The 22117-nt window shown below is 47.1% G+C and overlaps 1 protein-coding gene across 1 annotated transcript in view; it reads right to left on the bottom strand.

Moving 5' to 3' along the window:
• Window positions 1-22117, bottom strand: part of LOC119445411 (monocarboxylate transporter 13) — a 181920-nt gene that overhangs the window by 74895 nt on the left and 84908 nt on the right. Inside the window, exon 2 of the mRNA XM_049663261.1 lies at window positions 11793-11993. Coding sequence (XP_049519218.1) covers window positions 11793-11985 — 193 coding nt within the window. The 5' untranslated portion in view covers window positions 11986-11993. The remainder of the gene's footprint in view (window positions 1-11792; window positions 11994-22117) is intronic.

The raw sequence follows: 22117 nt of genomic DNA on the forward strand, positions 1-22117 counted from the left end.
GGCAGCGAATTAGGTGGGGTGATGAAATTCTGAAAATGGGAGGCGCAAGTTAAAATAGTAAACGTGACCCCGATTAAGTGCCCCCACGCCCTTCCCACGGCATAAATTTCTGGTAAGACACGGCAAGGTCTACTTGCGCATTGCCGGTGCAGTGACCGTTCTGTCGTATTCCATAATTCAGAGCAACCTGCGCTTACTCCAAGCTTTTTTGTTCGAGCTTACATTTGTTATAGTGGTGGCAGGAATTTCGCCTGTTGGGGCAAACCAAAACAGTCGGCACCTACACTCTGTTTCTTGTGAAATAAACACTTGAAAGTAGGAAGAAAATTCTTCGCTTTTTCTGCACGCATATTGATACAAAAATAGGAGTAATTACAGTTTGCATGTGTAATTTTTCTTCATGCAACAAACGAAAGCATGAATACGAAAGTTTGGATTCAGCACCCGTTACTCTGCGTTTTGGGATATGAAAAAAAAACAGTCACTTTTGCCATTAATGTGCAAGTAGACCTGGCAGTGGCGTAGCCAGGAATATATTTCATGGAGAGGGTGGGAGGGCGAGTGGGTTGAGCGGCACGCACTTGACCTGGGAGGGGAGGTGGAGCAGGCAAGAGCAGGCAAGTGATGTCGCACGTCGCCTTACGCCACGTATCCTGATACGCTGAAATTCGGGAGTGGAGATGGGAAGGAGAGGGGAGCACGTGGTGCTCGCTGGATTTGAAAGCTTTTCTTCCGACCTAATCGAGCGAGCACATAGAATTGATCGCTTTCCACCCAATAAATATCGGCCAATAATTATAAACTTCAGTTGCTTTAAAACCAAAGAAAAGCTTCTTTCGATGCGCAACTTGCTTAAACAAAAAGGCATGACTATAAGCGAAGACTTTTCGCCTGCTACACGCATCGCTAGAAAGAGGCTTTTCGATTTTGGTAAAAGCCAGGCTTCTACTGAACCTTTCAAGCTTCGTCATGATAAGCTGTATGTAAATGGAAAGTGCTAATTCTTTAACGCTACCACTGCCTCCGTTCATGAATTCTTGGCACAGCGTAACAACACAATGAACACTGGCAATCATTCACCCCATCCGACACGTGTACCATCGTAGGAAAACACGAGGGGTAGTGGCTGTCTACCGTCGTCACGTCCTCTAACATCAGTCCAGTTTACAACGTTCGCAGCATTCTTAATAAATACGACCCCTTATCATCTGCAATAGACTCGTGCGAGGGCCAAATCGTTGCCTTAACCGAAACATGGTTGCCACCTCATGTGAGTGACGTCGAACTTTTTCACTGTGCGCAGAACTACACTGTATATCGTTGCGATCGCGCTGCACACAGAGGAGGTGGTGTTCTCCTCGCAGTATCAAACGACATACTTTCATCTGCCATCAGCGTCATTGGGGTCCTGGAAACAGTCTGGGCTTCCATTACACTTGATCATCAAACCATAATAATAGGTGTGTTCTACCGCCCTCCTTCTACGTCATCTTTATTTGCAAATGAATTCCATGACACTCTTTGTCATGTACGCAATCAATTTCCTTCATCGCCCATAGTAGTCCTCGGTGACGTCAACTTTCCAAACATTACGTGGAACGCTGACCAACCCTCGCTATCGCCTTTTTCCCAACAAGCTAAGGAATTTTTAGACGCATGCGCTATTTTCTCGCTTTCACAACTCGTTACCGATCCTATGCGATCCTCTGTCAGTGTAGCAAATACCCTAGACTTAATTTAAGCGTCCCATCTCGACCGCATATCTTCGATCACACATTTACCTGGCATTATCGATCATTGTCTTCTTCATTTCACTTTCAACTCATCAATTCCCACAACCACTAAACAACGGAAGATTATACACGATTACAAAAACTCCAACTTTGACGCAATTAACAGAAAATTAACCTCATTTCTAGACGACTTCTTCCCTGACTTTCAAAACCATTCAATTCAAACTAACTGGGACCTTTTCGTGCCTAAAGTGAACGAACTAACCAACAAACACATACCAACTCGCAAAATTGTTATAAATCCACAAGCCCACTGGTGTGATGCCCATATCAGGCTGCTTGCCAATCGAAAGAAACGTTTTTTTTCGCTTGGCTAAAAACTCACCCACCGAATCGAGGTGGGCTACTTATACATTAGCATTTGAAGCTTACGTAGCCGCATTGAAGGTTGCTAAGCATAAATTTTTGTCTACCACTCTTCCATCAATGCTAACAAATAATGCTAAAAAATTTTGGAGAACTATCAATCCAACATGTAGTGACCACATCGCCTTGGATGACTCTTCTGGTTCCCGTCTTCCACGTGACCAGTGTGCTGGTCTCTTAAATGAAACCTTTGTTAAAAACTTTTCCACCGAGTGTAAAAGTGTTCTGCCTGCCACACGTGAATATGACTATATACAAATGCCTCCAATTATTGTTGAAACGTCTGGTGTCCTAAAACTGATAAATTCCCCCGTTATTAATTATTAATTCTTCTCCCCGCTATGATTGAATTAATACAAAATTATTAAAAAGTACTAATGTTGTTAGTTCACTTAATCTTACAAAGCTTTTTCAGCAGTCCCTAGATAGGTCAACACTACCTAAAGAATGGACGGTCGGGAAAGTGGTTCGTCTACATAAGTCAGGTAACAAACATTCACCAAATAATTACCGTCCCATTTCATTGATTAGTACGTGTTGTAAACTACTTGAACATATCATTTTTTCTAACCTTGTTAATTTCCTCGAGTATAATTGATTCTTCACCCCAGCTCAGCACGGCTTTCGCAAAACATTTTCATGTGAAACACAACTTGTTTCATTCAGTCACGAGCTACATCAAATTTTGGATCGTTCTTCGTTTGCCGATTGTATTTTCTTAGATTTCTCTAAAGCGTTTGACAAGGTTTGCCACAGACTTCTCTTGTACAAATTAAGTGAACTAAATCTACATCCTAACCTTATCAAGTGGATTATGTTTTTTCTAACAAATCGCACTCAGTTTGTTACAGCTAACGGTTTTAATTCTTCTTTCAGTGATGTACATTCTGGGGTTCCTCAAGGTTCAGTTCTGGGCCCTCTCCTTTTTCTCATCTATATTAACGACCTTCCTGCTACACTATCCTCTAACGTACACTTGTTCGCTGACGATTGTGTTATTTTTTTCGAAATAACCAATGAAACCGACATTAACAAGTTGCAACTCGATCTTAATACAATATCCAAATGGTGTGACTCGTGGTTATTGGAACTAAATACTAACAAATGTAAAGTGCTACGCGTTTTCCCGTATTTTTCGTCAACAAGCCACTTACCAATTAAACAACGTTCCTTTAGAAACAGTAAACTCTTACAATACTTAGGTGTCCATATAACTACAAATCAGTCATGGGCAATTCGCACTGAATACGTTATTAACAACGCTAACCACCTGTTAGGTTACTTGCGCGGTAACTAACGGCCTGAATTAGAATATGCTACTTCTGTATGGATCCCTGCCAGGATAACCTGAAAACGCGCTTAGAACTAGTCCAAAATAACTCAGTTCGATTTATCTTTTGTAATTATAATAGAACTGCAAGCATTTCTTCCATGAAGTCTAATCTTGGTCTTCCCTTATTGTCTATTCGACGTAGGATGGCAGGTCTAGCACTCTTTCATAGGCTTTATCATCATCGTACCTTGCACACGCAATTCTTTACAAGACCCCGTTATGTATCACACCGTGTTGATCATTGTCATAAAGTCGGGACATATCTATGTAACACAAAGCACTTTTCCCAGTCTTATTTCCCTCGAACATCTATAGATTGGAACCACCTTCCCGCTGATATTGTAAATATTACTGATAACAGCCTTTTTCGTGAAACTTTAGCTAACTTTGTATAACCAGGAGTTCATTTTTTGTGACACAGCACCTAACACTATATTGAAAGATTGATTGATTGTATTCTAGCATTGTGTTTTGCTATATTAATCACTCTGTTTTGCTTACTTCCTATGTACCACATTTGCTTTTGTACCACTCCCCTCTATAATGCCTCTGGCCCTGAGGGTATTATAAATAAATATTTTATTGCGATAGCAATTATAGGGACACTTCAACCGGATTTCTGCCGTCGGCGTCGCCGTCGCCGTGAGGTTCCGTATAGATAAAATCTTCGCCGCGCGCCGTAAGCCCGAGCGAAAGCGTGCGGGGACGCGCGCTATCACGGAGAGCGAACGCACTCAATCTCCTACGCGCAAGCAAGGAAGCGGGAAGCCAGCGCCGGAGGGAGCGGAGGGGGGGGGGCGCACTTTTACTCTGCCAACAACCGCACTCGTCGCTCGCCCGCACCGTCTCTTATCTCCACACGGCTCTGACCTTTATATGTGCTGTGCATTCGCCGCTCAGTTTCCGTTGAAGCGATAGACCGCACGTACTTACCTTCGCCCGCTGCGGCATATGCGCTTGCTGCCAGCGTTTTGACAGTCGTTGTCTGCAGTCATTCAGTGTGATCTATTCAGGTTTGTTTGTGCGATCTCACACCACGCTTGTTCATTCAGTTAGTAATAGTAGGGCCACATTTTCCAACGCACGCTACACATGCAATGCTGCCCGGATCGGCAGTGCAGCGCTACAGGTGTGTCCCTTCGCACGCGCTGCCCACGGGAAGCGCTTCTCATCAACACCACCGTTTCACACGCGCCTTGTCGTGGTCATCGAGTCTCTCTTCATGTCGGTCTACTTACGCCGCAGCACACCTGCTTACTTAATCAGCTCATGTTTACTACAATTCATATTGCTACCAAAGCCGCTCACCTTACTTCGTATGACAGTGCTGTGTTGCTATCGCATTCATTGCTTCGCCCTTAGGGCGAAACTGTGACATTTTATTTATTATAAATAAATAATATCATCCACAAGAGGTTAATGCATCAAAATAAGAGGCAAGAATGAAAAACGAACAAATTAAAAGAGAGAAAAAGGAAGGACTACGCTGTGCAGAAAATGCTCCCGCGCACGTGTTGTTAATGTCATATGCATTGATTCCACTGCAGTGGACATTGTAGAAAATGTATTCCGCCGACAGAACTTGGCTTAAGTAAGCCACAATATTGACAGGTATTGCCTCTGAAGGCTTCTCTATCCTGTGTAGACAATTACATGTACTAAACCACAATGTCGTGAGAGTTACGAGTAAAAGTGAGAATACTGGCGTGAATTACTCACTGGGAGAACATGACGCTATTTTTGAAGCCGAGTTGGGCAAGAACGGTGGATGGTGGCACCTTCCAGGGCTGCTATAGCAAACTTATCTCGTCCACTGAAGCTGACGCTATGCTCAAAGTCTTCCCGGAAGCACTAAACATTCTCCAAAAATAACCGAAATTTGTCCGCTGTGGTGAACCGCATGCAACAAAGGTTCATGTGGTAGCAGAAACTTCGCCAGTTGGAGCAAAATCAAAAAGTCGGCAGCTGCACTCACTGGAGCTGATGCGCATGATTTGCACTTCAGTTGACATTTGATATGTTGTGAAATCAACAGTGGAAGGGACAAAAAAATTCTTGCCGTTTTCTGGGCGCATATTGATTGCAAGTTAAAAATAATTACAGTTTGCATGTCTAAGATTTATAAAACTGCTATCCCTGATTCGTATAGCTGTCCACTAGTGTGTTATCGCCATCGATGCTTCGCCTTTCAGGCGAAACAGCGACTTCTTTCTTCGTGCAACGCACTTTTAATAGGACATGACTGGTTTGTTGAAATTTTTCTGTGATTTTCTGTTATATACCTCACTATCTGCTTTTAATGCGAAGCATTTCTAGGCAAACATTTGCCACATTTAGAGTATCTATCTATCTAGCTGCTTACGTCCTGGTGCTCTCATGGTCGTTTCATTAACTTGGTATGTACCCAACTTGGCCTAGAATGACAAGAGTGCATGCCGAACATAAATGATAGGTCATATGACATGAATGTCTTGCTATGCTTCTCACGTAGGTCATGAAACAGCCGTATACGTCTTGGTGCTCTAACGGTCGTTTCGTTAACTTGGTAGGCTTCCCGCACACTGCTTCGCATAACGTAGATTCCCATAGGGCGTGGGATCAGCCGGCTTTTTTTCTTCCTTTCTTACCACTGTTTGTAGTTCTCTTTATTTGCTTCCTGTGCGAGGGATTTCGATTCGTAGTTATGATGCACTCATTACAGGTACCAGCAGTGGCGAGGGGGTCGAACATGTTTATCATTTTTGTTTGCAAATAATTTTTCATCCTGGCGCATACCGAAGACACGGCAACAACGCTTCAAGACGACTTGGAAAGCTTTTAATGTTTCCCGCCGTACGGCGTTGCGCTGCTAAGCCTATAGGTCGGAAGAGTATATAGCGCAAGCTGGATACAGTGACAGAGGAGGAAATGCAACACAAGCGCTATTGCGCTAGTTTGTGCTATTGTTACGACGTGATGTACCAACAAGCCCAAGCTGCTCTTCTGAAACCCTAGGGTGCGGGAGCAAATCTAGGCCACGGGGGCCGCATTTCCATGGGGGCAAAATGCAAGAACGCTCGTGTAATATGCATTAGGGGCACTTTGACAAACCCCAGGTGGTCAGAATTATTCAGCAGTCCCTCACTACAGCGTGCCTCATAATCACTTTGTGGCTTTGGCACGTGAACCGTAAGGATGAAAGAAGTTTTCAATATTGCTTAGAAAAGGCAGGGCCGCAGTGCTGCGCCAATGAAGAGGGCGACGTTGTGATAGTATTCGCTTTTTTAATTTCTCAGGCAGTAGAGAAATCAACTGCGTCTGGTTTACGGTATTGCTTGTGGATTACCAGGTTAGCGGAGGCTAACCTCGTAATGAAGAACACTCAATGAACATAAAAACGTGTCTATGAGGCATTGTGGTTAGATGAAGCGTCACAAGATCTCGGTACCAGCGTCCTCTAACCCGGCATTGCGCACACGCACGCATTGCGCAGTCGAAATACCAGGCACGCTGAAACTCTTTATACATGGTTTGCACGTGCGTGCAAAGCTTTTAACAGTGGAGCTCTTTAAAGGGCAACTGCGGACGATTTTTTCACCGTGTCAAGGTAATGGAATATCTAGGTTCCCGAGACCCCGCTGCCACGCGTCTGATGGGAGAATTGTTCCGCAAATTCGAAAATAATTTTAAATAAACAAAAAAGCGCGAAAACGAAAGCGAAACCTGACCAAGCAGTTCTTCGTGTGACGTCACGGGTGTTCCCCCGGTGAGTATGGCGAATTCCGGTCTCGCCTGCGGGGTGAACGAAACCGGCGAAGAGCAGGCGCTCATCTGATAGGTGACTGCACCGGATGTTCGGGTGACATTGTAAGCGGCACCACCTCTTCGGGTCTGTCAAACAGGGATACCTATGACTCTGACGAAGTCAATAGCCATGAATCGCCGTTCGCATTCGACCCGCCACCACGAGAGCCAGCGCCTATGCGCAACTTATCGCGCTGCAACATTAAGACCAAGCGTAGCCCTAACCACTGATTTTATACGTGCTGCTTGGTATTTTAGGGGTTTTACCCCTCCTCAGGGAAGTGTTGGCATACTCAATGTAAGATTTGGAGGACGACTTTCCGCACTGTATCCCGCAAGAACGCAGCTGACAGTCCAAAGCACCGATGCGGTACATTGATCACATCGGCAGGTATAGCGACCGCTCGTCGTTCGCTTTAGATATAATGCTAGCCGCTCATCGGTGACTGTAAGTAACGTCAGTGCATAGCAAAGCACGCCGATTTTGCGCATGTAAGCACCGTTGCGCGTTGCATCCGAGATTCGCTGATATGAGAGACCACACACCTTCGAAAACCGAGAGCGGGAGGCCGTATTATACGGGAGGTTTGTTATGCTGCCTCACTATCATTCTTCGTATCCTCTTCATGCACACAATGCGTCTCACATGTAGACACAGATGAGCACTATGTGCGTGTGATCGTTCATTTAGAGAACGCATAGTTTTCGCGCGGAAACGCCGATGTGACACCGTTGCCAGTTGAACGAGCCGGTTGTTTACGCTACAGTATCGAAGGGGTCTCCTCTTGCTGCCCATTTAGGGCCTACGAGACAAACAGTGCATTTCTGAAGCTAAATAATGAGTCAGCACAACAATTATTACGTAAAAACAAAACCATGTACGTAGACACATTTAATTTAGGGAAGCGCCGGTGAGTGCGGCTGCCCTACTTCGAGAACGGCAACGTAGGGATCGCTTCTAGCTTTTTGCGTGTGCGCTGCACGAAATGAAGAATAGTTTATTCCAAATCCGTATAGTTAAAACTGAACTACAGAAGCAGTTTTCTTCATCCTCATGGCTTAATTAGCTTCAGGCCAGTCGCTCAGGTCCGCCAGCACTAGGCGCATGAACTCCGCAACTGTGTTATAGGCTTAACCTCGGCTGAACGCCATCTGCATCCGCTCAAACTGTGTGTGCGGACGGCAAGGGCTGATGTTCGTGCAGACAACGACGCGACACCACTTACCATCCCCCATCACTTGCCTGCGTCCACAGGGAAGGCAACTTCTCGCGACAGCAACTTCTCATGCCAAGCACTAGTTCACGATCGTCTCGTCGACTCCTCCACGATCTCGTCACTGTCGTCTGCCTTATCTAGGCATTCTCTGCGTGCAACACTGACGTCATACCTAATGTGGCCTGTAACTGAGGGGGAATTGAGGTAACGTGTTCGAGGCAGTGAATTAAATTCAAATGTAAAAAATCTGTGCAACTCTCAAACCTGCTTTCTTGCGGACATTACGGAAGTGTGCAGAGCAACGTACCCAACGAATTTATTCGACATTCGTTGACATCGAAAAATGTCGCAGTTTCACCCAAAAGGCGAAGCATCAATTGCGATAGCAAATTAGTAGAGAGCTATACGGAGTCGCTGAAAAGAAAAGTGTACAATCATTGCATTCTACCGGTGCTAACATAGGGGACAGAAACTTGGAGGTTAACAAAGAAGCTCGAGAACAAGTTAAGGACCGCACAAAGAGCGATGGAACGAAAAATGTTAGGCGTAACGTTAAAAGATAGGAAGAGAGCGATGTGGATCAGAGAACAAACGGGGATAGCCGATATTCTAGCTGACATTAAGTGCAAGAAATGGAGCTAGGCAGGCCATGTAATGCGTAGGATGGATAACCGGTAGACCATTAGGGTTACAGAATGGATACCAAGAGAAGGGAAGCGCAGTCGAGCTCGGCAGAAAACCAGATGGGATGATGAAGTTGGGAAACTTGCAGGCGCAAGTTGGAATAGCCTAGCGCAAGACAGGGGTAATTGGAGATCGCAGGGATTTATGGGGTTTTATGTCCACTGCAGTTGCCTTCGTCCTGCAGTGGACATAAAATATAGGCTGATGATGATGATGATATGGAGAAAGGATAGTAGTTTTATCAGCTGTATAAACTTGCACACTTTGCTTACAAACTGAATTAACAAGCATGGTTTCAGGGTGCACAAGCAAACATGAATAGATCGCAGCTCGATGACCGCAAACAACCGCTGTCAAAACGCTGGCGTGAGCGAGCGCGCCAGCACCAGCGAGCCAAGGTTCGTGCGGTCTATTGCTTCAACGGAACCTGAGCGTCGACAGCACAGCGCATACAAAGGTAGGAGCCTTGTTGCAGATCGTTTTCAAGATACGACGCGTGCGACCGCCCGCCGCCGCGCAAAGTACAAGTTGCTCGCAGAGCAGAAGCCGCACGCCCTCCCTTCCGCGTTGCCTTCCCGCTTTCCTCATTTTGCCTGCGAGATTCCAGTTCCCCTTGCGCCCGGTCGCAAGATAGGCATTTGGTTCCGCAGCTAAACGTCGCCTCCCCTCCCTCCCTCCCGTCCCCCCACGGCCTTTCCCGCCACGCAAGACGTCGCGTCCAATTTTTTAAATTTTTATTTAGAAATACCTCACATGCCTACGAAGAGGCATAGGGTGAGGGGGGCGTATGTTACAATAAATACAATCGGATATCAGATATCGATGCTACAAGGAATCAAACATAGGCACAAGACGAAGAACTTTGCATATAACAAAAAGCAGACATGTCGTCCAAAAAAAGAAGAAAAAGAAGTGAACAGATAAGCATTGCAAAAAAACTGCGAGAAGTGAAAAAAAATACGTTATACATTACATAGTTACAAAGGACTTTATACAATGCATAATCTTGAAAAAGCAAAAAAAGGGAATAAAAATAAAATTAACACAGGCGTAAAGCGTGAAAATGCATTCAAAACGTAATCGGTTTGATAAAACCGCGATCAGTGTGAAGATAAATGTTTCGTCAAATATACAGCAAAAAGCGTCATGATTTGTGAGCGACGCAATGCTATCTGGAAGGCTGTTCCAGAGACGGATGGCGCAAGGCAGTGGTGAAAAGTTAAATGCTTGCGTCACGCCATATACGCGGGCATAGCTGAAATTATTGTGTAATTTACGTGATGTGAAGACGTGGTGTTTCAAGCATGGTAGGGATATTGCGGCAGAGTGAATGAGTGTATGGAATAATGCAATATCACGGCGAGCACTCAATGACTGCAATGATATTTCGGCTTTGGTCTGCGTTATGCTAGACTGGGAACTGTAATTATGTGTAATGAAACGACCTGCCCTATTCCGAATTGTTTCCAATGCGTCAATTAGGTATTTCTGATGTGGTGACCAAATAGGCGATGCGTACTCAAGCTGGGGTCACACGAATGTCAAATAAGCCAGTTTACGCGAGGTAGATGGAACACTGCGCAAGTTCCGGCGCAAGAACCCCAATGATTTGGATGCATTGGCGGAGACACACTTAATGTGCTCAGACCATGTTATCTTTGGTGTAATGTGCACACCGCCGTGCGTTCGCTCCCCGTGAAAGCACGCGTCCCTCGCGTGCTTTCACGCGCAAATACAGCAGACAGTGCGCGGCGACAATTTTAACGCCCTTGGACTGTATGCGGAACCTCACGGCGATGACGACGGCGACGCCGGTGGCAGAGATCCCCTTGGAGTGTCCATATAATTGCTATCGCAATAAAATCGCCGGAGTTGCCCTTTAAGCTTGACGCTACGCCGTTCGGTGTGTAACAAAACTCGGTCGGCCGATCCTGGCGGCAGCACAAAAAGGATCTAAGGGCAATGGCACATACCCCCGTGAACTAGCGAAGCTGAACCTGGAGAAGTCTAGCCACGCATGGTTGGGACTACTTAAGCTTAGTCAGTCACCGATAGCCAATAGATAGTCAATCAATAGCTAATCGATCAATAATCAATAAATTCCCGAAAATGCTCGGGATGACTTGGTAGTGCTTAGCCTAGCGCAAACACGTTTGTCAATACCTTACGATAGCCAATCAATAACCAATCAATAACTAATCAATAATTGATCAATATGTTCCGGAAAATGCTGGGAATGACTTGGAAGTGCTTACCCTAGCCCAAATACATGGCCAATACCTTGCGATAGCCAATCAATAGCTAATCGATAATCGGAAGGTGATCAATAAATTCCGGAATATGCTGGGAATAACTTGGTAGTGATTAGCCTAGCCCAAATACGTGGCCAATACCGTACGATAGCCAATAGATAGCCAATCAATATCTAATCAATAATCGACCAATAATCAATATATTCCCGAAAATGCTGGGGATGACTTGGTAGTGTATGCGTTGAACCCAACAGCGACAACTGAGGTGAGCAATGGCGGACGGTCAGGACAGACGAGTGACGTGACATCAACTGAAAATTTTCCATTATTTCATCACCGGACTTGCCGAGATCCTATCTCTTACCTGACGATCTAAACATGATGGTCAACACGCTATTTGGCCAGGAGGCGCTTCCTCGGTCTACCTGGAAGTCTTCCATGAAGGCCACGAAAAACCACCCTGAGTTTCTATTCGTGGCGATGCCAAAGAAGCTGACCAGTCCGGCCAGCGCCGCAATATCCCAGCGACCGTCGACACGGTTCGTCACCTTGAGCATCTTGGTACCTATAGGAAAAAGGGGGAGAGGGGGGGGGGGCTGCTGTTAGTCGTTATGTGAATATAAGATAGCACTCTGACATAGGGACGCAAAAAATATTTTAATTTCGGGTATAGCGCATTTTCGGCACTAAGGTAAAGGAGTCAGCTCTAAATTTTTTTCGACGAACTTGTGCGCCCAACAGGTTCGTAGCCGTGAAAGCGACATTTGCTGTGGTAGAACGCCATTAAACCTAGTTTTCGAGCGATAGCACGGTTTTGCTTGCTTTGGGAAAGGACACAGAGGCTGCTGGGCGTCGTCACAACTACCGCCTCTACAACTGCGCAAGACTACAGACAGACGGTCCTTGGCGCGACAGCATCAGCGAGCGAATTGACCTTCAAGTGTGCCTCGCTTCAACGCGTCGAAAGCACTGCGCATACGAAGCTATGGTGACTCTACGCACTTCGTACACATCGCACATTGCTTTGAAGATGAGGCCCGAGCGACCGCGCACTTTGTCCACATGGCAGGTCGCTTTCAAGGTACGGGCGACCATGCCGCGTACGCGGCAGCCGCCGGTAGTGGCAGGCTAAGTCCCAGTTTGACCTTGACTGAGCTTGAAAGTCAAATCTACCAAAAAAATTAAATTATGGGGTTTTAGATGCCTAAACCAGTTCTGATTATGAGGCAGGCCGTCGCCCACTCCGGAAGTTTAGACCACCTGGGGTTCTTTAACGTGCACCTAAATCTAAGTACACGGCTGTTTTCGCATTTCGCCCCCATCGAAATGCGGCCGCCGTGGCCGGGATTCGATCCCGCGACCTTGTGCTCAGCAGCCTAACACCATAGCCACTGAGCAACCACGGCGGGTTCATATTTACCAAACCATGCGTTTTCTAGGTTTGTACCTGGAGTAGTAGAGCTATTGCTCTAAAACATTAAGTGATTTTATTAACAATTACTTCGTCTAAGCCAGTAATTGATTATAGAGAACAATTATTCCCCATGAAAGTAACTTTGTAATCACTGAAATCTAATCCATGATTTTTCTGTGTACCTTTATTAATATTGTTGCGCAAAAACGTATCTTTACAAATATTAACAAAATAGGGGAGTAGTACAGCCGTAGCAACAACCAGCCAAGATGGCGAGGAGCAACCTCTACCTCCTCTTCTTCGGTGCCGGCCTAATGCTGACCTCTGCTTCGGTGCCAGTCTTCTTCTGTCTCTCGTCAGTACCTCCCCCCCCGGGCGAAAACACGCGTACCATCCGGGCAGGTCAGAGTGCAGCATCAGCGGACGGGTGATACGGCTTCAGCCGGGTAACATCAACTACGTCAGTCTTGACTGGACAGAAGATAACATTGGCTATGCCGGTGCAATCTCATACGTCACGTCGGTAACTTGGCGCAGAACGCGATAAGGACCATGGTAGCGTGATGGAAGCTTCGCGGAGAGACCAACGTGTCGAGTTGGCGACCAGAGGATCAATAAGGACCAAGGAGCGTAGTATACATCCTTGCGACGGCAATCGTAACGGTTCTTCTATGACACCTGCGACATCTGAAGGCGGTCGCGCGCGATATGACGCGCAGCATGCGCCCTTTCGATGCCATCTTGTGCGTACTCCGATGGTTGTCGTGGAGCGGCTGGTAGTAAAGTATCCATAGGTAGTGTCGGTTCCCGGCCAAAAAGAAGACCTGTCGTATCGTGGCGTCACGAATTATAGGCAAATGTGACAAAGGGTAATGTAGCATCCCAGTCGCGGTGGTCGGCGGAAACGTACATGGACAGCATGTCGGTTATGGTGCGATTCAGACGTTCGGTGAGGCCGTTTGGCTGAGGGTCTACATGAACGTAGAAGGTCATCGATGACACGGGACAAGAAGTAAGGACCGCGATCGGTGAGCAGTTGACGAGGCGCTCCGTGATGCAGAATAACATCGTGAAGGAGGATGTCGGCAATATCGGTAGCACAGTTGGTTGAAAGTGCGCGCGTAATTGCGTAACGCGTGGCATAGTCTGTCGCAACAGCGACCCATTTGTTCCCTGATGCTGATGTAGGGAAAGGTCCGAGCAAATCGAGGCCGACGCGGAAAACGGCTTTACTGGGACATCGATAGGCTGAAAAAGGCCGGCGGGAAGCGTCGGTGGTCTCTTGCGTCGCTGGCAAAGTTCGCAGCGGCCAACATACTTCTGTAGGGAGCGATAAAGCCCAGGCCAAAAGACACGACGCCGCACGCGATCATATGTGACCTGCTGTAGGTTCGTCGTGAAGCTGCTGGAGGACAGTAGTACGCATGTGGGACCGATGGTAGTTTTATCAGTTGTATAAACGTGTACATGTAGCCGAACCAGCAACGCTCAGAAGTGTGTCGACGCTGTCAGCGTTTTGCCCGCGTTCGCACCGCACGCGCGCGCCGTTGGTGACTGTTGCCGGTGCCTCTGGCGGCAGCCGGAGGTTTTCGACGAGATCAGACGGTACACTCGTCGAGCAGCATCGAAAGTCTTTACCACCTTCTCGCCTCGCAACCTTTTTATGTAAATACGCATTTGGTGTCGCACCTAAACGTGGCCTCTCCTCCCTCCCTCTCACCCCCCCCGTCCCCCCACGGCCTTTTGCGCGACGGAAGATGTCGCGTTTGCTCTCCGGCTTACGCTCGCTCCCCGTGAAAGCGCCCGTCCCTCGCGCACTTTCAGTCTCACAGCATACGGCGCGCAGCGACGATTTCTTCGCCGTTAGACGCAATACGGAACTTCACGGCGACGGCGACGACGAGGCCGACGGCAGAAATCCGCTTGGAGTGTCCATAAAATTGCTATCGCAATAAAAATCAGCCTGAGCCCTGACCATGCAGGCCTTCCGCGTATTGCATAGGCGCTACTTAATTAACTGAATTTCTCAAATTAAAATTCCTCAGAAGATTTGTAAAATCCTACTCACACACAACCTACAGACATGATGGCGTCGGATTGCATTTTGAATATACGAGACAATAATTATATATATAGGAAAACATAATTTTGGTACGCTGATCTTAAACACAAACCTTTTTTTCTTTGCTTACGGGGGTATGAGTTATTGATGAGTCACTGCTTGTAGACTCTGCCTTACATGGATGTGAGCCACTGCTCTTGCCTGCACTGCCGCCGGTATCGGCCCACCATGGTTCTCTATCGGGCACAACGACTAGGAAGACGATCCAAAGCTCCACCTCACCCCAAGCTCAACATGCGACAGGCGAGGGACTGGCGCCGAATACAGACAAACACCTTCCCACACTTACATAGACTGCACAAAATATTTCCCAACAAACACAGCGACAGATGTCCATGGTGCGACTCCATCCCGACACTAGAACACATCACTTACCAATGCACGCAGCGTCCGGCAGACGCCGTGTCGCCGCTACTTAACGATACACTAAACAATTGGTCGTGGGAGGCGCGACTCTCCGAAATGGACTTGGGAAGCCAATTGGCGACCCTTGACCAGGCCCGGCACTCCGCAATAGCCAGTGGGGCCCTGGAAGAGGGGCTCCACCCACAGTAACCAAGAACGATCTTTATTTAAATAAAGCTGTTTCTCTCTTTCTCTATCGGGCCCCGTGTCGCAGAAAATTATTTGTCGATGTTGCAATGAACGGCGCCAGACACGGCTGTCGTGTTCTACTCTTAAAGGCCAAGCTTAAGCGTCCTCCAAGTTTTTGCCAGCGCTCCTATTCAGCGGTTCTGGGGTGGCGTAGTTGGTTTGGTGTTGCGCTTGTAAGCCCGAGGGTTGTGTTGGTATAAATATACAACCAGGTTATCCAAGTTCTTCTTAATGCTACGAAGGTTACAACGCAAAATAGAGAAATGATCTTGCTGAAGTCATGGCTTTTCAATTTAAGAGGCAGAAAGAGCCATTGAAGATAATTTGGTAGTGCAATGAAGAAAGAAAATAAGCTTTCTTATTATAATAATAACCCGCGTACCCACGGTCCCAAGGTGAGCGTCGTAACCACTAGGCTATACAGCCACTTTGTTTTCTTTCATGGTATTTATTACGAATATAAAACGTACATGCGTAACATACTTTCATAGCGGCCAAAACAGTCTTAGCCGCGTCTACAAGCACAACACAAACACTTCACAGTACAATTATTATAGTAAGAGTTCTCTAAAAGGAAGGCAAAAGCATACACTGCATCAACAATCGATACCAGTCTGGTTGGGAGTCGCTGTGATCATAAAAGTCTTTCAGTTGTGAAATCATCCGAATGAAATATGACTTCGAAGATACAATTGGTTCTGCATTCCGGTCTAGCATGCGAGTTTTCCATAAACTGTGCAACTCCATAAGTAGGAGCATGTCAAAAGGCACATTTTCACATTGAGGTGGTATCAGATATCGTATTGTATAAGCATTTCTATCAAGATCCTTTTTTAAAGTCCTTTGGAGAACGTCCCAAAACAATATGGCGTCCTTGCAATCAATAAAGCAGTGTTCTATGGTTTCCGGTACATTACAGAGACGACAGTTTATCGAAGATACAAAGATGCCTTTCCTATTTAACCAGGTTTTAACAGGTAACGTTTCAGTGTGCACTTTGAAGAAGAATGTTTTAGTGTGTGGAGGAATAGGCATTTTACACACCCGCGTAGGGACGTCACCTCCAAGTAAGCCGATGTACAGCGATCGGTATAACGGAGGTTGAAAAAGCATATCAATAAGGTCTTTATACAGATTTTTCCTTGCGATAGAGAATAAGTACTCATTTGAGAACCTCACTGTAAGAAACCGCACTGAGAGGCATATTTCACGCATGAATCCCTGCAAATATGGATGTGAAGCAAAATTTGCCGAAATTACTAAATTTGGTAAAACGTTGACGAGATTAACTTGCAAGAATGCCCGAAGTAATGGGTGAGAACAGTTTCGAAAAAAAAAACCGCATATCCACGGGGTGAATGATGATGAGTGGGCGAAGCTCCGGAGGGAATCATCGGTAAACCGTGAATCGTCCGTGTAATTCGCCCAGTCTCGCCGCACTAAATCGAACGATTGACTTCCACCAATGACAGCGCCATATGTGACGTCATTCCTATTTTATAACAGCGCCCTTCATTATAATTGCACCATCTCCCGCTTAAGGGGACGCTAGCACAAACGCGTTAGAAACGTGCAGTACTCTCTAGTAAGGGGGAGAGGCCACAGCGTCTTACGCAGCCGTTTACACATGCCGGAACGTGCACCGCGTTTGCCGACGCCATGAGCGTTTATGAATACGGGGGTGAGGCGGAGAGGCCACAGCGTCTTACACCAGCTTCTTACACGGGCCGTAACGCGCTAGCACAAACGCGTTAGAAACGCGCAGTCTTTCGTTAATGTTGGGTATTTATTGCCATCGTGGGGCGTGTGACCATGTGCGCTTCGTGGCGTAGTGGTTAGCGCCGCGCGTTCGGAAGCGAGGGGTCCCAGGTTCGATTCCTCTAAGGACACAACTTTCGCAATTTTTTTTTCTCATAAAGGTAGACGTGGCTACCTACTACGACGACGACTACTACTACTACAGAGGAGGGACAGACCCACACCCTAAGGAGCTTCGCCCCTAAAAGATGAAACGAGACACTATTTGTCTAACATAAAGGTGAACCAGGCCAAGACCGCCTGCACTAACTGGTCGGAAAATATTGTCACGCCTCATTGGCTCATTAGGTGGTGACCAAATAAAGCTTGCAAATATTCAGTGAAACTGCTGTATGTAAACCCTGGAAGAATGAATTATTTGCAGCACATAGAAGAGTTTTGTTGCCAAAAATAAATTGCACGCTTTAGCTCTGCCAATGACTGAGAGATTATGTGCAAAGAATGTTTGGGCATAGCGTCTCAGGATTGGTACACGTTCTCTCCAGTAATGCGCACTTGACTTATATGCATCCAATGGAACGCCCAGGTATATTGGTGGTTGACGAGTCCATTCAATACCAGCAAAATATGTCGGTTTAAAGATCCCTGAGCCAAACCAAAGCCCCAAACTTTTAGCACAGTTCATTCCGGAAATTGCGCCAAATTCTTCAACTAAAACACCACAGTTGTGATACTGGGCTTGTCCGTGCAAAAGAAAGCGAGGTCGTCTGCATATACCAGCACTTTTACCTCTGTTCCAAAAAAGCTGTCGCAGTTTCACCTGAAAGGCGAAGCATCAATTGCGATAGCAAATTTGTAGAGAGCTATACGGAGTAAATTATATTAGCTTTATCAGCTGTATATACTTGGACATGCAGCAGCACCGGCAACAAGCAGAACTGTTGTCGACGCCGTCGGCGTTTTGCCCGCGTTCGCTCAAAATGCGCGCGGCGTTGGTGACTGTTGCCGGAGCATCTTATATAAATAGGCACTTGCTGCCGCAGCTAAACGTCGCCTCCCTTCCCTCCCCCTCCCCCACGGCCTCTCGCGCGTAGGAAGAAGGCGCGTTTGCTCTACATATATGGTGATTGTAAAGGAGGAAAGAGACGCCTACTTCTGCAGCCCTTAAGCGAGCACGGCGCAGAACGCGCTTTTGTTCTCCGCCGTGCGTTCACTTCCCGTGAAAGCGCGCGCCCCTCGCGCCCTTTCACTCGCACATACAGGGTTCGGCGCGCGGCGACGATTTCATCTCCATTGACGTCATACGGAACCTCACGGCGACGGCGACCACGACGGCGACGCCGACGGCAGAAATCTGCTTTTGAGTGTCCATATAATTGATATCGCAATAAAACACGGCAACCATGAATATTACTAGAGTGAATTACGTTTAAACACAGTGGTCCAAAGTAAAGAACAAAAAGTAATGCCGACAAGGGACAACCTTGCTTCACAGAGGAATGAAGTGACACAGGCTTGGACAGGTGACCATTGACAATTCAAACGAGTTAAACAATGATTATAGCACAAGCCAGTCTTGCAGAACATGCATTTATGCGAACCATATGATTGCATTCGAGCGTCGTCGTCGTCGTTCACAGCTGGCACGTTCGCACACGCTCGTGCTCTGCGAGGTGAAAAAGAGGTTTTGCGCGCTATGCTCAGGAGCGAGATAAAGAAAATGAGAGCGAGAGAGAGACTCATTCACGGAGCGGGTCTGCTGGAACGCTTTGTTGGCATTGCAACGCGGTCGACCGCGGTGTCGGCATTGGAACGCGGTGTCGGCGTTGGAACGCGGTGTCGGCGTTGCAAGTTGCGCTATGCATCGCGCATTGGCGGCCGTAAGTCCGAGAGAGAGAGCGAGAGAGAGAGACACGCATTCACCGAGCGGGTCTGCTGGAACGCGTTGTTGGCGTTGCAACGCGGTGGAACGCGGTGTCGGCTTTTGGGCCAGCTTCGCTCTGTCTTGAGCTTTGCGCGGCCTAGTGCAAGCTTTCTCCTTTTATTGCGATAGCAATTATATGGACACTCAAAAGCAGATTTCTGCCGTCGCCGTCGCCGTGAGGTTCCGTATGACGTCAATGGAGATGAAATCGTCGCCGCGCGCCGAACGCTGTATGTGCGAGTGAAAGGCCGCGAGGGACGCGCGCTTTCATGGGGAGTGAACGCACGGCGGAAAACAAACGCGCGTTCTGCTCTGTGCTCCCTTAAGGGCTGCAGAAGTAGGCGTCTCTTTCCTCCTCTACAATCACCATATATGTAGAGCAAACGTGCCTTCTTCCGATGCACGAAAGGCCGTGGGGGGGGGGGGGGGAAGGGAGGCGACGTTTAGCTGCGGCACCAAGTGCCTATTTATATCAGAGGCTCCGGCAACAGTTACCAACGCCGCACGCATTTTGAGCGAACGCGGGCAAAACGCCGACGGCGTCGACAACAGTTCTGCGTGTTGCCGGTGCTGCTGCATGTCCAAGTTTATACAGCTGATAAAGCTGCTATCATTACTCCGTATAGCTCTCTTCAAAGTTGCTATCGCAATTGATGCTTCACCTTTCAGGTGAAACTGCGACAACTTTTTTTTAGATCACTCGAGCGAGATCATTTGTACAGCTAGCATGAATAACGCGCGAGTTTTCTGCTTTCCTCATGAAAATTTTCCGTTACGACACCCAAGTGAATTTATTATTTTTTTCACGTTTAGCTTGCCCGGCGCATCCCAAGAGCCCTTTCTTGGCAGGGCCAAGGTACTGATGATTAATGTACACAGGGCTGTTCATCGAAACCTAGGACAAAAATGTTTACTCTAGATTTTTTCGTTTCCTTCAAAGCTTCATCCCTCACTGTCCTAGTAGGAAATTTACTACGATATTCTATGTCTGTGCACGTCTAGAAGGAACGCCATGAATGACATCAATATCTAACTCTTCAACATCCTCGCTAGAGATTGCTTTCATTGTCGAAATCAGATTTTCCGACGACGTCATTGGGATTCCCTGAATTTCTAAGTTATTATTTCGGCTGTACTGTTCTAAAGCAGTCAGTTCTTTCTTGACTACATTTAACTTTTTTGAGAGGCGCTCATTTTTTTACTTTAGTTAATTCTTACCTAACAAGTTTTTTCTTCACCGCAAGCAATTCAGCTTTGAACTCTTTGAATTTTTTTTCATAAAGTCCATTCCATCCTTAACCCGCTGAATCTTTTGCTCAATGACTTTCTTAAGGTCATTCTTCAGATCGGCATTGTTGTCATTAATTCTGGCAGCTTACTCAGTGAGAGCCTTTGCCAGCTCTCTTACTGTCGAAGGCTCTTTGTCAGTCACATAAATTCTTCACGGAACATTCCAGGAGCCGTAAATAATCAATAAAATAATTTTACGAGTCAATGCCAAGCACGTACCTGCATGAAGCAAAGCAATCGATTCCTACGAAGCATACGAGGCAAGCGTGCCCACACCTTGCAGACAGCTGCTACAAGTGCAGCAAGCAAGGTCACATCCAGAGAGTCTGCCTTAGTGGTAGCGGCGCTTCGCAAAAGCAGCGACTTAGGAAGAACGTGAAAGCTATTTGTCTCAGAAGAGCACACCTTTGATTTAAACGGTGTCTTTTCAGCCAGTGATGTACCTGTAATGAAAAAGTTCAGTCTGAACGGTGTACTGGTCGACATGGAAATAGACACAGCAGACGCTGTTTTCGTCATGCATGCCAAGCAGTTCCGTCAGCGATTTCCAACGGCTGAGCTCAGCCAGCGACAGTGAAGATTCGGACGTACACTGGAGTATTGATTCAATCACAGTGTGTTGTAATTGTCCATGTGCAGCACGGCCGAGACTCGGCGCAACTGCTCTCGTATGTGGTGGACCAAGCGGGCCTACCACTACTTGGACGTGAGTGGCTTCATGTAATCAGACTTGATTGGCACAAGACTTGGAACCTGGACCATCTGCAACAGGTTTAACGGCTTGATAGCCACATCAAGCCCAGACTCGATGCTTTAGTCACACAATATGAGAGGCTTTTCAAGGATGGGGAGGGCGCTTCGAACGCGCAGCCAGATCAGACGTGCTTCGTATGGGCTCTGCGTTTTTTCAGCATTTCGGCGAATATTCTCACAGTGTACTTACGAATCTTGGTGCACAGGACCGTGAACCCCTCCGGAGTGAGTGGACAGTGTCCCTTTTTGATCACTTTTTGGACGTGTTCTTCAATGGACAACTTGTGCTCCGAATCGACTGGTTACGCCTATAGCTGCGTCTAGGCTTAGCTCGAGTGCGGCCGTGCCAGCTGGCCGTCGCGGGTAGGCCAACTGCATCATGGACTCGATGAATGCCCCTCTACCCATCGCAGGGACAATTCAGCAATTAGAACGTCTCACGGATTCAACCATGACCTCTCATAAGAATGAAATCACCGTGGAACATCGGAACGCCAACTCAACGCGGCCGGGAACGCGCCCGGTATCTGAGGTAGACGCGAAGGTGGATGCGGCCGGCTCGGCGTCCCTGACGGCTACGCCACTCATGACGACGAGCCTGGAGGACAACATGGAGCATGAAGATGATGACACATCTGACTGGAGCCCGGTCAACTACCGCAGATACACGACGCGAAGACTCAAGGGTGAACTGCGATCGGAGCGGGTGAGTAGGCCTCACTTTTTCGTGCTCGTCAGGCCGCTTAATCAAATGTCTATAGAAGAGGTCCCAAAGTCAATCATTACCCGCCTCATTGGACAAACGGCTCCTACTAGCGTTGCAGCTGAACACTC

Source organism: Dermacentor silvarum, chromosome 3, assembly GCF_013339745.2.
Source record: "Dermacentor silvarum isolate Dsil-2018 chromosome 3, BIME_Dsil_1.4, whole genome shotgun sequence".
In the NCBI taxonomy this organism is placed as follows: domain Eukaryota; kingdom Metazoa; phylum Arthropoda; class Arachnida; order Ixodida; family Ixodidae; genus Dermacentor; species Dermacentor silvarum.